The sequence below is a fragment of the Chrysemys picta genome, chromosome 4 (genome assembly GCF_011386835.1).
Source record: "Chrysemys picta bellii isolate R12L10 chromosome 4, ASM1138683v2, whole genome shotgun sequence".
NCBI classification, from domain to species: domain Eukaryota; kingdom Metazoa; phylum Chordata; order Testudines; family Emydidae; genus Chrysemys; species Chrysemys picta.
The window spans coordinates 17,084,060-17,096,131 of record NC_088794.1 but is presented as its reverse complement, the minus strand read 5'-3'; the positions used below and the strand labels follow the sequence as shown (position 1 = coordinate 17,096,131).

At 47.1% G+C, this 12,072-nt stretch overlaps 1 protein-coding gene across 1 annotated transcript in view; it reads left to right on the top strand.

The window, feature by feature from the left end:
- The window catches only part of LOC101934772 (complement receptor type 1-like), a 48,718-nt gene that overhangs the window by 268 nt on the left and 36,378 nt on the right, over positions 1–12,072 (top strand). The window contains exons 2-12 of the mRNA XM_065591016.1: positions 360–542; positions 1,361–1,543; positions 2,121–2,303; positions 3,562–3,753; positions 4,000–4,096; positions 5,392–5,477; positions 6,268–6,462; positions 7,918–8,100; positions 9,803–9,985; positions 10,676–10,858; positions 11,636–11,812. Coding sequence (XP_065447088.1) covers positions 360–542; positions 1,361–1,543; positions 2,121–2,303; positions 3,562–3,753; positions 4,000–4,096; positions 5,392–5,477; positions 6,268–6,462; positions 7,918–8,100; positions 9,803–9,985; positions 10,676–10,858; positions 11,636–11,812 — 1,845 coding nt within the window. The remainder of the gene's footprint in view (positions 1–359; positions 543–1,360; positions 1,544–2,120; positions 2,304–3,561; positions 3,754–3,999; positions 4,097–5,391; positions 5,478–6,267; positions 6,463–7,917; positions 8,101–9,802; positions 9,986–10,675; positions 10,859–11,635; positions 11,813–12,072) is intronic.

Below are 12,072 nucleotides of genomic sequence, written 5' to 3'. Positions count from 1 at the left end.
GGAACTTAGAGAAGGCCCCACCTAAACAACCATCCAACCAGTGAATGGTCCCAAAGTGGCAGCATTGCCAAAGTAAACATAAAATATACAGTGGAAATAGCCTTTGAATCCTTACTAAGATGGCTGGGAACATGTCTGAGGGTGTCAAGAAGCATCACTCAGTCATGGCGCTATATAGGTATTTGGGGGGATGTGAATGAGGTGGAAGGAATGGAGGTACGTCACTTTACCCCAGGTGTGCATTAGCCTCACTGCTGTTGAGTTGGGCATGATTCAATATGCGCATGAGGATCTTTTCCCTTCTATAGATTAGCCAGCATGAGCTCTGGTTCAGTTAAGACTCTCTTCCCTCCCTGTAGTGCTGCAATGTCCCTCTCCTCCAGCCATTGCCAATGGGAAGCCCAGCATCAGGGCCTTGGCAGTGTTCACCACTGGAACATCTGTAAATTACAGCTGTGAGCCCGGCTACTCCCTAACTGGGCAGGCATCTATTTATTGTACGGCATCTGGAACATGGAGCCCTCCTCCCCCTCGGTGTGAAGGTGCGTTTATGTTCTGTTACCTAGAACTAAGAGGAAGACGCTTCTACCACAAGATTTAACACGAAAGAAAACTTCACCAGTGCAACAGAATTAATAGCAGAGAATTTAAGCTCCATTTAATTAGACACATGGTGAAATAAATGCTTTTGAAAATAAAAAGAAGAACAGGAGTACTTGTGGCACCTTAGAGACTAACAAATTTATTAGAGCATAAGCTTTCGTGGACTACAGCCCACTTCTTCGGATGAAGATAAAGGCACTGTATGCACACTCTTCACTCCTGTGCGCGCGTACACAGATGTACATTTATTAGGGAAATATTGGGAAAAAAGCATCTGTCTGAAACCCTAGGCACACTTAACATGAATTACAAAAACTGGAAACTAATATCCATGCTCCTCTCACACAGACAGACACACAAACCTCTGCCGCCAATCCCTACCCTTGCTACACGCTCAGTCAACAGAAAAGATTTGCAGTGGGTTCCCCCAAGGCCAACGGGGCTGTACTGTTTCAGAACAAGTGCAAGGAATAGATTCCGAAGTGAGGCCCCTCACAAGGAGCTCTCCCGCCAGTCCTACTCTCTGTCACTGAGAGGGATCCATGTGGGGCCTCTGTTCACCACAAGAGAAACATTACAGAACCTCGGGGATGTGGTTTTAGGAAATATACTGTTTGCAGTTGAGAGGTTAAAAGCAACACCATGAACTCTCCCCAGAAAGTGGTAGGGAGCCAATGCAGAGCACAGGTGCCAAGCGCCGACTGAACAGCACTGCTTGCCGGGCAGGCTAACGCCTTCTGCACCTTTTCAATTTCAGAGGTTCTCTGCATCGCCCCAGAAATCCAACATGGAAGAAAAGTAGCTGGACGTGGACCTGTCTATAGACCCAGGGACATAGTTAGGTTTGAATGTGATCCTGGCTACACCCTGAATGGCAGCCGTCAGATTCAGTGCCGAGATGATAGAACCTGGGATCCTCCTGTTCCAGTCTGCATACAGGGTAAGTGTGAATCTAGGCTGACTGCAGGGTAACTGAGATGATCAATATCTGGTAGGGTTGTGCCTGGAGGCAAAAAAATAAACATCCTTTGAATCCTGGGGTCGCTTTTCAGCTGGGAATGGGGAACATACAAATATCCGCCCATCCCCTAATCTCTTGACTATGCTCGTCACTGTGATAGCTGATCTCCTGCATCCTGCTCTGTCCTCTTGACAGCCAGAGATCTGGCAATGCTCTGTCTCACTGAGCGTCCTAACGGTGTGAATGGAAACACAAATCAACAAAATTCATCCCCCTCTCAACAAATTCTATTTTGGTTTCTTAAGGGAGTCAAGGGAGATTTGTAGGAACAGAAAAGTAGCAGATTGGGAAAATCTGAGTTTGTGGGTGAAGGGGGATCTAGGTAGGTGATATTTAACCTTTTTTGGATGTGTTGCATCACTGGTGCAATGGAGGGTTTGACATAAGACATGCATCCTGGGCTTTCCCCCATCCTGCAGACCAGCCTATTTTAAGCTCTTCTTAAACAGGATTCACATTTTCACTGAAATATTCTTCTTCCCCTCTCCCCCATTAGCGTTGCCGTGTCCTCCACCTCCGGTCATTGTCAGAGGGAAGCACAATGCCAAGCCATTGGCAGCTTTCCCCAGTGGAACATACGTGAACTACAGCTGTGAACCCGGCTACGCGCTCCATGGAGAGGCTTCGATCTATTGTACCACATCTGGAACTTGGAGCCACCCTTCTCCTCTATGTGAAGGTGAATGGATTTTTGGTTGGCTTCTTCCCTTTGGCTGTAGGTGTGTCAGTCACTCAACAGGATTTAAAGCAAGAGAAAGAATGTTCAGACATACCAGCTAATGTAACAAAATTCACAGCTGGGAATAGATCCCCCAGGGGGACATACAGGGCTATAATCACTGCTGGCACAAGAAGCTCAGTTGACTTCAGTGGAACTTGCGCACTGATGCCGGCGGAGAGCACGGCTCCCTGAGTGCTGCCGGACAAGATTACAGTTGAAAGGATTTATAGAAGTGTCAGCAGGAAGATGGAATAGTGTAGAAATACTAATGAAAATGAAGTTAAAGGCTCTGCAAAAGAAATGACCCTATAGACAAATTCCTACGCAGACTCTTGGGCATGTCCACACATAGATGTTGCAGTGGTTTAACTAATGGCGTGAACCCAGAAACTTGCTGTTATTACAAAGGCAAATATATCCTTATGGGACAATTGAATCTGAAAATGTAAACGAAGGAAGTGGCAGTGAATGCGTTCATCAGAACAGTCTGAAAGCTCACAGGGTGCGACTTTGGGTGTGTACAAACTGCTAGATACAATGAGAAGACAGATATATGGTTGACGCAGTGTGATGAGTGGTTATTTATGTTCCCACGTCTGCCATCGGTGAGGTGTGCTCGTCCTATAGCCTCAGCCGCTAAATGAGAGTAAGAGATAACTTAAGTATCTTGAGTCAATGGGCTGTTGTATCAAAGTTTGTGAAGGGCTTGGGTCCTTTGATAGATGGTGCTGTATGTGGATATTAATTCCGTTGGGCATTGCTGCACTTATTCAGTCATATGCTTTAAGGCCAGAAGCAACTATTGTGATTCTTTAGTCTTTTGCTGACAGTACTACTGAAAACTGGCACATTTTAGCATCCTGGGAGTATGGCAGCCCAAGGATGGATATTGGGACCAGAGGTAAACAGGGCAGGTGCATATGTTGTTTTAGTTGATTAGGAAATAGAGGTTCTTGTGTCAGCGGTGAGTTTGGCCCTGTGTGTGTTGTTTTAGGTTCAGTCTCCAGCTATGGATTTTGTTGTATTAGCACCTTTGATTGAACATTCTCTTTCCCTCGGCTTTAATCTTTGTGTAACACCTGGAAGAATATTTATAAAGCAGATCCGCAGTTGTTTCTTTGTAACACTGTTGTTTTATCAATCTGCACCTGATGTGGTACATACTAGCACAGTAGATATGGTTCTTTTTTCTCATGTGTATTTCTTTTCTTCCTAGAGGGCTGTGGTGTCCCAACGAGGTTAAGCTTTGCTGAGCTGAAGAGCGAGTATAAAAATCAGTCTTCCTTTCCTGTTGGGAAGACTATAAACTATACTTGCCGGCCCGGATACAGTAGACACCCGTGGACTGAATCCACTATTACATGCCTTGAAAATCGAACGTGGTCAGAAGCATTCGAGTTCTGTAAAAGTGAATATCTTCATGGATTTTGTTTCTATTGTTCAATAAAGATCTTAGAGGCACTAGGTTGTGTCCACGCTGCAAAATGTAACATGTCCTTAAATAGTTAATAGTAACTAGTAAAGTTCTCTAGCTGTGCCTATTCCGGGCCTTTCTAAATGCCTTCTTCGTGGGGAGTGTTAAATATGGACAGTTCCTGGGGATAATTGTTGCATTGAAAGAGAGAAGCCTAATCCTAGCCTTGTTTTCTACCAGAGAAATCGTGTGGTCATCCCGGAGAGCCGGAGAACGGCAGAGTTATTATAACAGATCTCCTCTTCGGGTCAACCGTCAACTTCACCTGTGAAGAAGGGTAAGTTTCAGACTGCCTGAGCGGACTACTTGTGCCTAGCTTAGAGCTGTAAAACATAAGTGGATATCCTCATATTCCCCCAACTCCTGAAAGCAGTTTACTCTTCCATACTAAAGCAGCACTCCATCTTCTTGGCTCAATCAATATCCTATTATTATGCAGGGAGAGATGGATTGGCGTAAGTCTCCCTCTTTTCTTCATTCATGCTCTGCCATTTATTGTACAAACTTTAGTTACAATTTGGCCAGCTGAATGCTCTGCCTGCAGGTGCTGGGTGAGCACCAATGTCTCCTGTGGAGAGTAGGATCCAAGTGACCAGGGCAAACCTTGGAATCTCTTGGATTTTACCCCTACTTTGACAGGGGAACAGTTCTTCTTCTGAATCATTGGAAATGGCTTCCTTTCTGTACAGAGTTGTGTGGAAGGGTTTTCACCGACTAACTGCCCACCTGCCAGACCGATGAGGTGTCTCCAAGGGAAACCCTGCTGGGGACGGTGCCCGAGTGAGAGCGCTGGGGATACGGTGACAGAAGAGGGCGTCACTTGCCCTCTCCCTTTGAAGATTAGGACTGTGCTTCAGGGTCTGAGAAACAAAGGTCTGCAGCTGTAGTGCTGGCTTGTGCCCTTGTAGAGCGTGTCATATGTGGGGGCGAAAGGGAAGAGCCTGTGTCTGCAGAAAGTGCCATTGCACAGACACTGCGTGTAACAACAGCTGCCTGCTGAACTCCACAACCAGCTCAGCTGAGGTTTGCTGGACAGTGTCTTTGTATTTGGACCTCTCTGCTGGGGTGGGGAGTTACTCCTGCATGGGTTACAACAGTCATGATTGACTTAGTTTATGAATCTCAAGCTAGCCAGACCTCAGCTGGGTCTCCCTGGCCCACATCCACAGAAATGTATCTCATCCATCATGAGAAAAACAAAACCCCTCTTGGCAATCTGCCTGAAAGCGCAGGGGAAATACTGTTACTCGTTTGCGTGTGGCTTGTGGTTCAGTGGTGGAGAATGATCCAGCTGATGTGGTGAGGAAGACTTGAGGACACAAGAAGGAGATTTGGATCCCCTGGCTCAAAGAATGGCAGCTCATTGGTCCTACATAGGCTTCTGTACCAGAGATTAATTCTACAAGGGGCTGGGGAGTTCGGCTCTGGCAAGGAGCATTTCTCCTGTGATGGTCACTCAAAAGTCAGTGGTGTTGGTCCCCACCTGCTGTGGCTGGGGAGAAGAGCTTCCCAGTAAAGGTCAAACACCAAAGAAATAGATAAGAACTGATAACCCCCTCTGCCTAACTCCAGGCACCGGTTGATTGGACGGCCTTACAGACGATGTGAGATTTCTGGCACGCGTGTTGCCTGGAGCGGTGATATTCCCATTTGTGAGCGTAAGTAGGTCACAGCTGTCTGTCGAGGTGCTTAGGTGCCCCCCTCTCTCTCTTCTCTGAATAATCTCACAAATGTGAATAAACAGATATGGAAGAATTACGATCCCCACCCCGGAAGGTCTCACCTGAGGCACAGAGTGGTTATGTGACATATCGTTTAGGGAGTTAGTCAGTAGCAAAACCAAAAGGTCTCCTGAGTCCAATCCCAGTATCTTAAGAACAAGACCGCATTGAAGCGGGTTGTACCTTAGAGAGAAATGTGTTCGTGTCAAGTTCCTGGCAATCAGAATTTGGTCTTTCTTTGATAACTGAGTAATTGCCAAAGGCACTCAGCTTGATTTGGCAAAAATGCCCCACCAAGGTGGTTATTGGCCCTTCTGGATTTCCAAGTAGCGTAACAGGTTTACCTGATAGCCACTTACATTAATCCAAAACCAGACATGGAGTTCATGACCTGTGCTTTAAGGCATGCACATGCCCTGGCATGCTCACCAGCTTATGGTGCAGCAGGAAAATCATGCATTTTTCAACCGGTTGATCTTAAAACAGTCCATATGAAGGAAGGTTGTAGACCATTTAGACGTTATCCTAGTAAGTCTCTTTCGCGGTTTACAGACCATCAGTGCTCGAGAGAATTGGGTATAATTACCTATGGTGCATTACCTGTTGGCCTTGCTCATTCTAGTGGGTTCATACCTAGGGCTCCTAAAGTTCTTTATCAGATCAAGTAGCTGGAGCTGCTTCTCTACCAGTATTGATTCTAAAATACACTCCTCCTGTGTCTCTCCAGGTATTCCGTGTCTTCCGCCTCCAGACATCCCCAATGGAAAACGCACTGGCAAGTTCATGAAAAACTTCTCTTATGGGTCAGCTGTAACCTACAAATGTGACAGTGGTTACCCGCTCATTGGAGAGGCCTCTATTCACTGCACAACTGAGGACGGGCTAAACGGAGTGTGGAGTGCGCGTCCCCCTCGGTGTGGAGGTAGGTTTTGCATAGGTGAAAAACCCCTCCCTGGTCTGCTGTTCCACGTATAGAAAGTCCAGGTTCAGACAAACCCACAAAGGTGAGACTCCAGTTAAATCCCTGCACTTAGTGTGCCTGCCCGTGGCAACATCTCCACAAGATTTCCATGATTCATGTTAGAGACTGAATAGCTCTGGAGCAGGGCTAATGATTTGAGATGGAAACTGGTGCCACTGGATGCACCCATAGAGGAGCTCTGTTTTCAGCCCATGTAGGGTCACAACTTCTATTAAGGCTGTTAAAGACCTTTGATCCTAGCCACAAGGGAATGAAAGTGGGGGATGTTATGGTAGCGCTCTATTTCCCATTAGTATGAGGATTTCTGTTCTTGGCATTTGAAAGGACAACTGAATTCACATCAGAAAAATCTTCCTTAAAAAGAAAAAGACTTCATCCTGCGAGATCTCTCCCTGCAGAACTTGCATAGCATTTAGTAGTAGTTCCTTCAGTGTGGATGCAAAGTCTACCCCGCTATGAGTGAAGGACACAGGCTCGATGGTGCAGAGGATAATGGGGTGGAGTAAAGCTGTATCAGTCCCAAACATGTGACCTCTTATTACTAATGCACTTGGGATAAATATAAGCCGGACTTGTAGAATTTTATATTTGGAGGAGTTTGGTAGGCAGGTTGAAAGATGCTGGCACTTCTAACGGTAATAAAGAGAGGGTATGTTGCTGGGACCACCAGCTTCCTCAAGCATCTCGGGCTTGACTGTGCAGATGGCTTTGCTCCCTCAATGTCTGAGGTCACTGGCTGTGAAGGGCACTTGGTTCCTTGTAGGACTGAGCTCCTTGGCTTTACTCTGGGGGTGCGCCCATGACTTGGAGATTGGTGCCCTGGTCACACCTTGAGGAGAGAATCCTTGTGAAGTTGCTATGAAGGGACCTACGCTGTGACCAGTGTATCTCCATCTCCTCCTCTCAGGGTGGCCCTCCACATTTCCCACAACAATCTGTAGTTTCAAGGAGGAATAATATAGGCTAGTGCCTGAGATTGAAGCCGAAGCCCGAGCCCCTCTGCCTGGGGTGGAAACCAAAGCCTGGGTCCCACCGCCCATGGCCTAAGCCCGAAGGTTTCAGCCCTGGGTGGCAGGGCTCAGGTCACAGGCCCCCTACCTGGGGCTGAAGCTCTTGGGCTTTGACTCCCCCTCCTGGTGCGCTGGAGCTCATGCTTTGCCTTTGGTCCCCCTGCCCGGGACAGCGGGGCTTGGGCAGGCTCAGGCTTTGTTCCCCCCTCCCGGGTCGTGTAGTAATTTTGTTGTCAGAAGAGGGTCGTGGTGTAAAGAAGTTTGAGAACCCCTGGGCCAGTGCAACAAGTTATGGAAGTGTAAAAAAGGCTTGAGACCTGCGTAGGCTGCAGAGATTTTTTTCTTCTTCTCTGGCCCTGTTTCAGCTAAAGCGTTTCTTTTGCAGAGGTTAGATGCCCAGCCCCACAGATCCGGAATGGAAGAAGAGTATCTGGTGACAGACATGTCTATTCGTATAAAGACAGTGTTACCTTTGAGTGCAATCCCGGCTACACCATGAAGGGTCACAGTCTGAGTCAGTGCCAAACTGATGACACGTGGGATCCACCTCTGCCCGTCTGTGAGCCAGGCAAGTGTCAAAACTCTGATTTGTTCGTATTATTCATCTAGAAACAGGTTTCCCTTTTGTCTCATCTGTGAGCATCTCAAACACTAACCCAGTCTGGATCTGTCCTGCCTGATGCTCACCTCAAATCAAGAGACTTTACAGACTGGTTTGAGGGGAGAGGTGGACGGTCCCAATGGTTAGGAACACACCCAGAGAATAAGAAATGAACCAGATTTAGGGGCAGTGCTGGCAGGGCTCTGAGAGCAGTGGGGATGCCAGGTGAGTAACTTTGTCCCTGCTGTTTGTTGCAATCCTTGTGCTTTCCCACAATGCATTGGGAATCAGGATTCCTCAAACTGCACCAGCTGCGAGAAGTGACCCAGCTTGGCAAGAGCCATGGGTCTGCCTGAGGGAAATTTCTTTAACCCTACTTAAAGGTGAAAGCAGAGCACTTTTATCTTCCTCTGCTCAGGATCCTCATGTCTGTCCCATCTTGAAATGGGAACTGGAAGTGATTTAGAAGATGATATTCAATAACTTCTTGGTCCTCCGCAGCTTTTGCAGGAACTTCTGCTTCCTCTGCTGAATTTCACTATTTTTATCAATTTTGAGCAGTCCTTTCAGTAACTTCACACGCTTTTCACTCTCCCTTTGGATGTGGAATGTGACTCTTCAGTTCCTGCATGCTGAATAATCATGGAACCATTTTTTGTTTTTCTCCCTCACACTGGTCTTTCAGTCAAGCTCTTTTCTATAATGGGGTGGGGACAAGATTGTTACAAATGAGTAAAAGATTCAGAAAAGCAACAGGCCATTAGGACTTGCAATGTAACACACTCAACAGCGAGCCTAAATTATCCAGTGATTTTTGGTTGTCCAACTTGAGATGCTTAAAGGAGCCTGGTTTTTTTTTTTTTCTGGGTGTTGAGTGTCTGTAAATTACTGTTGTGATCCTGACTACTCCCTTCTTCGAGAGGCATCACTTCACCATACAGCGTCTGGAGCTTGGAACTGCCCCCACCCTCAATGTGAAGATGCGTTTCTGTTCTGTTTGTGGCTTCCCTTTGCCTCGCTCAGTGTGTCACACACATACAAGGACCTAAATTGAGACCACAAGAACTTTGAGACAAACCACCAGTTCAGCAAATTTCACAGCTATGGACTAAACCTCCAGTCAAACACATGGGCCAAAGTCACTGCTGGCAAGAGGTGCTCCTTTAACTTCAGTGGAATTGCATCCACTTGTACCAGTGGTGAATGGTTCTGTGAGTGCAGCTGGGTAATGTTCATAATGAAAGAATTGATAGAAGTGACACGAGGATGTCAGATTGTAGAAATAGTTATGAAATTGAAGTACAGTAAAAGACTTATCAAAGGTAATGGCTCGGTCCATTCCATCCCGCACAAGCATTAGAGTCTAAAGGGTTTGTTATGCTTTTCCCTTCAGCCAACACAAAATATACAGTGGAAATAGCCCACGGACCCTTACTAAGGTGGCTGGGGAAATGTCTGGGGGTTACAAGAAGCATGACTGAGTCATCGTGCTTTAAAGGTGTTTGGGAGGATGTGACCGGATGGAGGTCGGTAACTTTACCCCTGATGTGTATTTGCCTCACTGCTGTTGCATTGGGCACGACTCAACAAAAGCATATGGATCTTTTCCCTTCTGGAGATCAGCCTGTATCAGTTCTGCTTCAGTGAAGACTCTCTTCCCTCCCTGCAGTGCCGCAGTGTCCCTCTCCTCCAGCCATCGCCAATGGGAAGCCCAGCGTCCAGGCCTCGGCAGTGTTCACCACTGGAACGTCTGTAAATTACAGCTGTGAGCCCGGCTACTCCCTAACTGGGCAGGCATCTATTTATTGTATGGCATCCGGAACGTGGAGCCCTTTCCCTCCTCGGTGTGAAGGTGCGTTTATGTTCTGTTACCTAGAACTAAGAGGAAGAAGCTCCTACCACAGGATTTAACTCAAAAGACGAGGTAACCGGTGCAACAGATTTAATAGCAGGGAATTAAAGCTTCATTTAATTAGAGACCGGGTGAAATAAATGCTTTTGAAAATAAATGTGCTGTATGCAAACTCTGCACTCCTATGCACACACATACCACGTTCATGAAATATTAAAAAGCTGCACCTGTCTGATACCCTGGGCACCCTTAACGTAAAATAGAAACACTAGCAGCTAATCTCGCGGCTCCCCTCACTCTCACAGACAGACACACTGTCCCCACCCTTGCTGCACGCTAAGTGAAGAGTAAAGTGTGTCCCCCAAAGGCCAACAGGCCAATACTGTTTAAGACCCAGGTGCCAAACTCAGGGTCCCTCACAGGGAGCTCTCCCACCAGCTCTGCTCTCTCTCACTGAGAGGGAACCATCTGGGGCCTCTATTCACCACGAGAGGAGCAGTATGGTACCCATGGGATGTGGTTTTAGGAAGGCTAGCACTAAAGTGTTTGAAAGTTAGAGGTTAAAAGCAACTCCATCAACTCTCCCCAGAAACCGGTAGGGAGCCAGTGCAGAGCACAGGTACCAAGCACCCACTGAACAGCACCCCTTGCCGGTGCATTCTGACTCCTTCTGCACCTTTTCAATTTCAGAGGTTCTCTGCATTGCCCCAGAAATCGAGCATGGAAGAAAAGTAGCTGGACGTGGACCTGTCTATAGACCCAGAGATATAGTTAGGTTTGAATGCGATCCTGGCTACACCCTGAATGGCAGCCATCAGATTCAGTGCCAAGATGAAGGAACCTGGGATCTTCCTGTTCCAGTCTGCATACAGGGTAAGTGTGAAACTAGGCTGACTGCTGGGTAACTGAGATGATCAATATCTGGTAGGGATGTTATTGGAGGCTAAAAAATAAACATCCTTTGAATCCTGGGGTCACTTTTCAGCTGTGAATGGGGAACATACAAATATCCGCCCACCCCCTGATCTCTTCACTGTGCTCATCACTGTGATAGCTGATCACCTGCATCCTGCCCTACTCTCCTGACAGACAGAGATCTGGCAATGGTTTGTCTCACTGAGCGTCCTAAAGGTGTGATTGGAAACACAAATCAGCAGAACTCTCCCCCGACTACTCCCTTTTTGGGGAGGCATCACTTCATTGTACAGCATCTGGAGCTTAGAGCAACCTGCACCCTCAATGTGAAGGTGCGTTTCTGTTCTGTTTGCTGCTTCCCTTTGCCTCGCTCCGTGTGTCAGACACACAAAAGGATTTAAATTGAGACCATGAGACAAGCCACCATTTCAGCAAATTCCACAGCTGGGGACTAAACTTCTAGCAAGACACACGGGCTAAAGTCACTGCCTTCAAGAGAAGCTCCTTTAACTTCAGTGGCTTTGCATCCACTCATACCATGAATTATGATTCTGTGAGTGCTGGTGGGTAATGTCAATTCTTTCAGCATGAACATAGGTGACAAGAGGACATCAGAGAGTAGAAATACTTATGAAATTGAAGTACAGTAAAAGACTTATCAAAGGAAATGGCTCTGTCCATTCCATCCCACACTTGCGTAGGAGTCTAAAGAGTTTGTTATGCTTTCCCTTTCAGCCACGTGCATAAGCCCAGAAGTGAAGAATGGAAGAACAAATGGAGTACAGCCTGCCTACAGACCCAGAGACATTGTTGTGTTTGAATGCGACCCTGGTTACACCTTGAGCGGCAGCCCAGAGACTCAGTGTCAAGATGATGGTAGATGGGATCCTCCTGTCCCTGTATGTGAAAGAAGTAAGTGTGACTAAGGGTATGTCTACTGTGACAAAGTTCCTCCTCTATCTTGGTGGGTCCTGCGCTTATTGGCAGATTTTCTTGCCTCAGAGATTCACCATGTGGGTTAGGGAACAGCCCAGAGACCTTCCCCTCTGGAAGAACCCACGGTCCAGGTCAATTGGGAGGTTTGGGGGGAACCCGGGCCCACCCTCTACTCCGGGTTCCAGCCCAGGGCCCTGTGGACTGCAGCTGTCTAGAGTGCCTCCTGTAACAGCTGC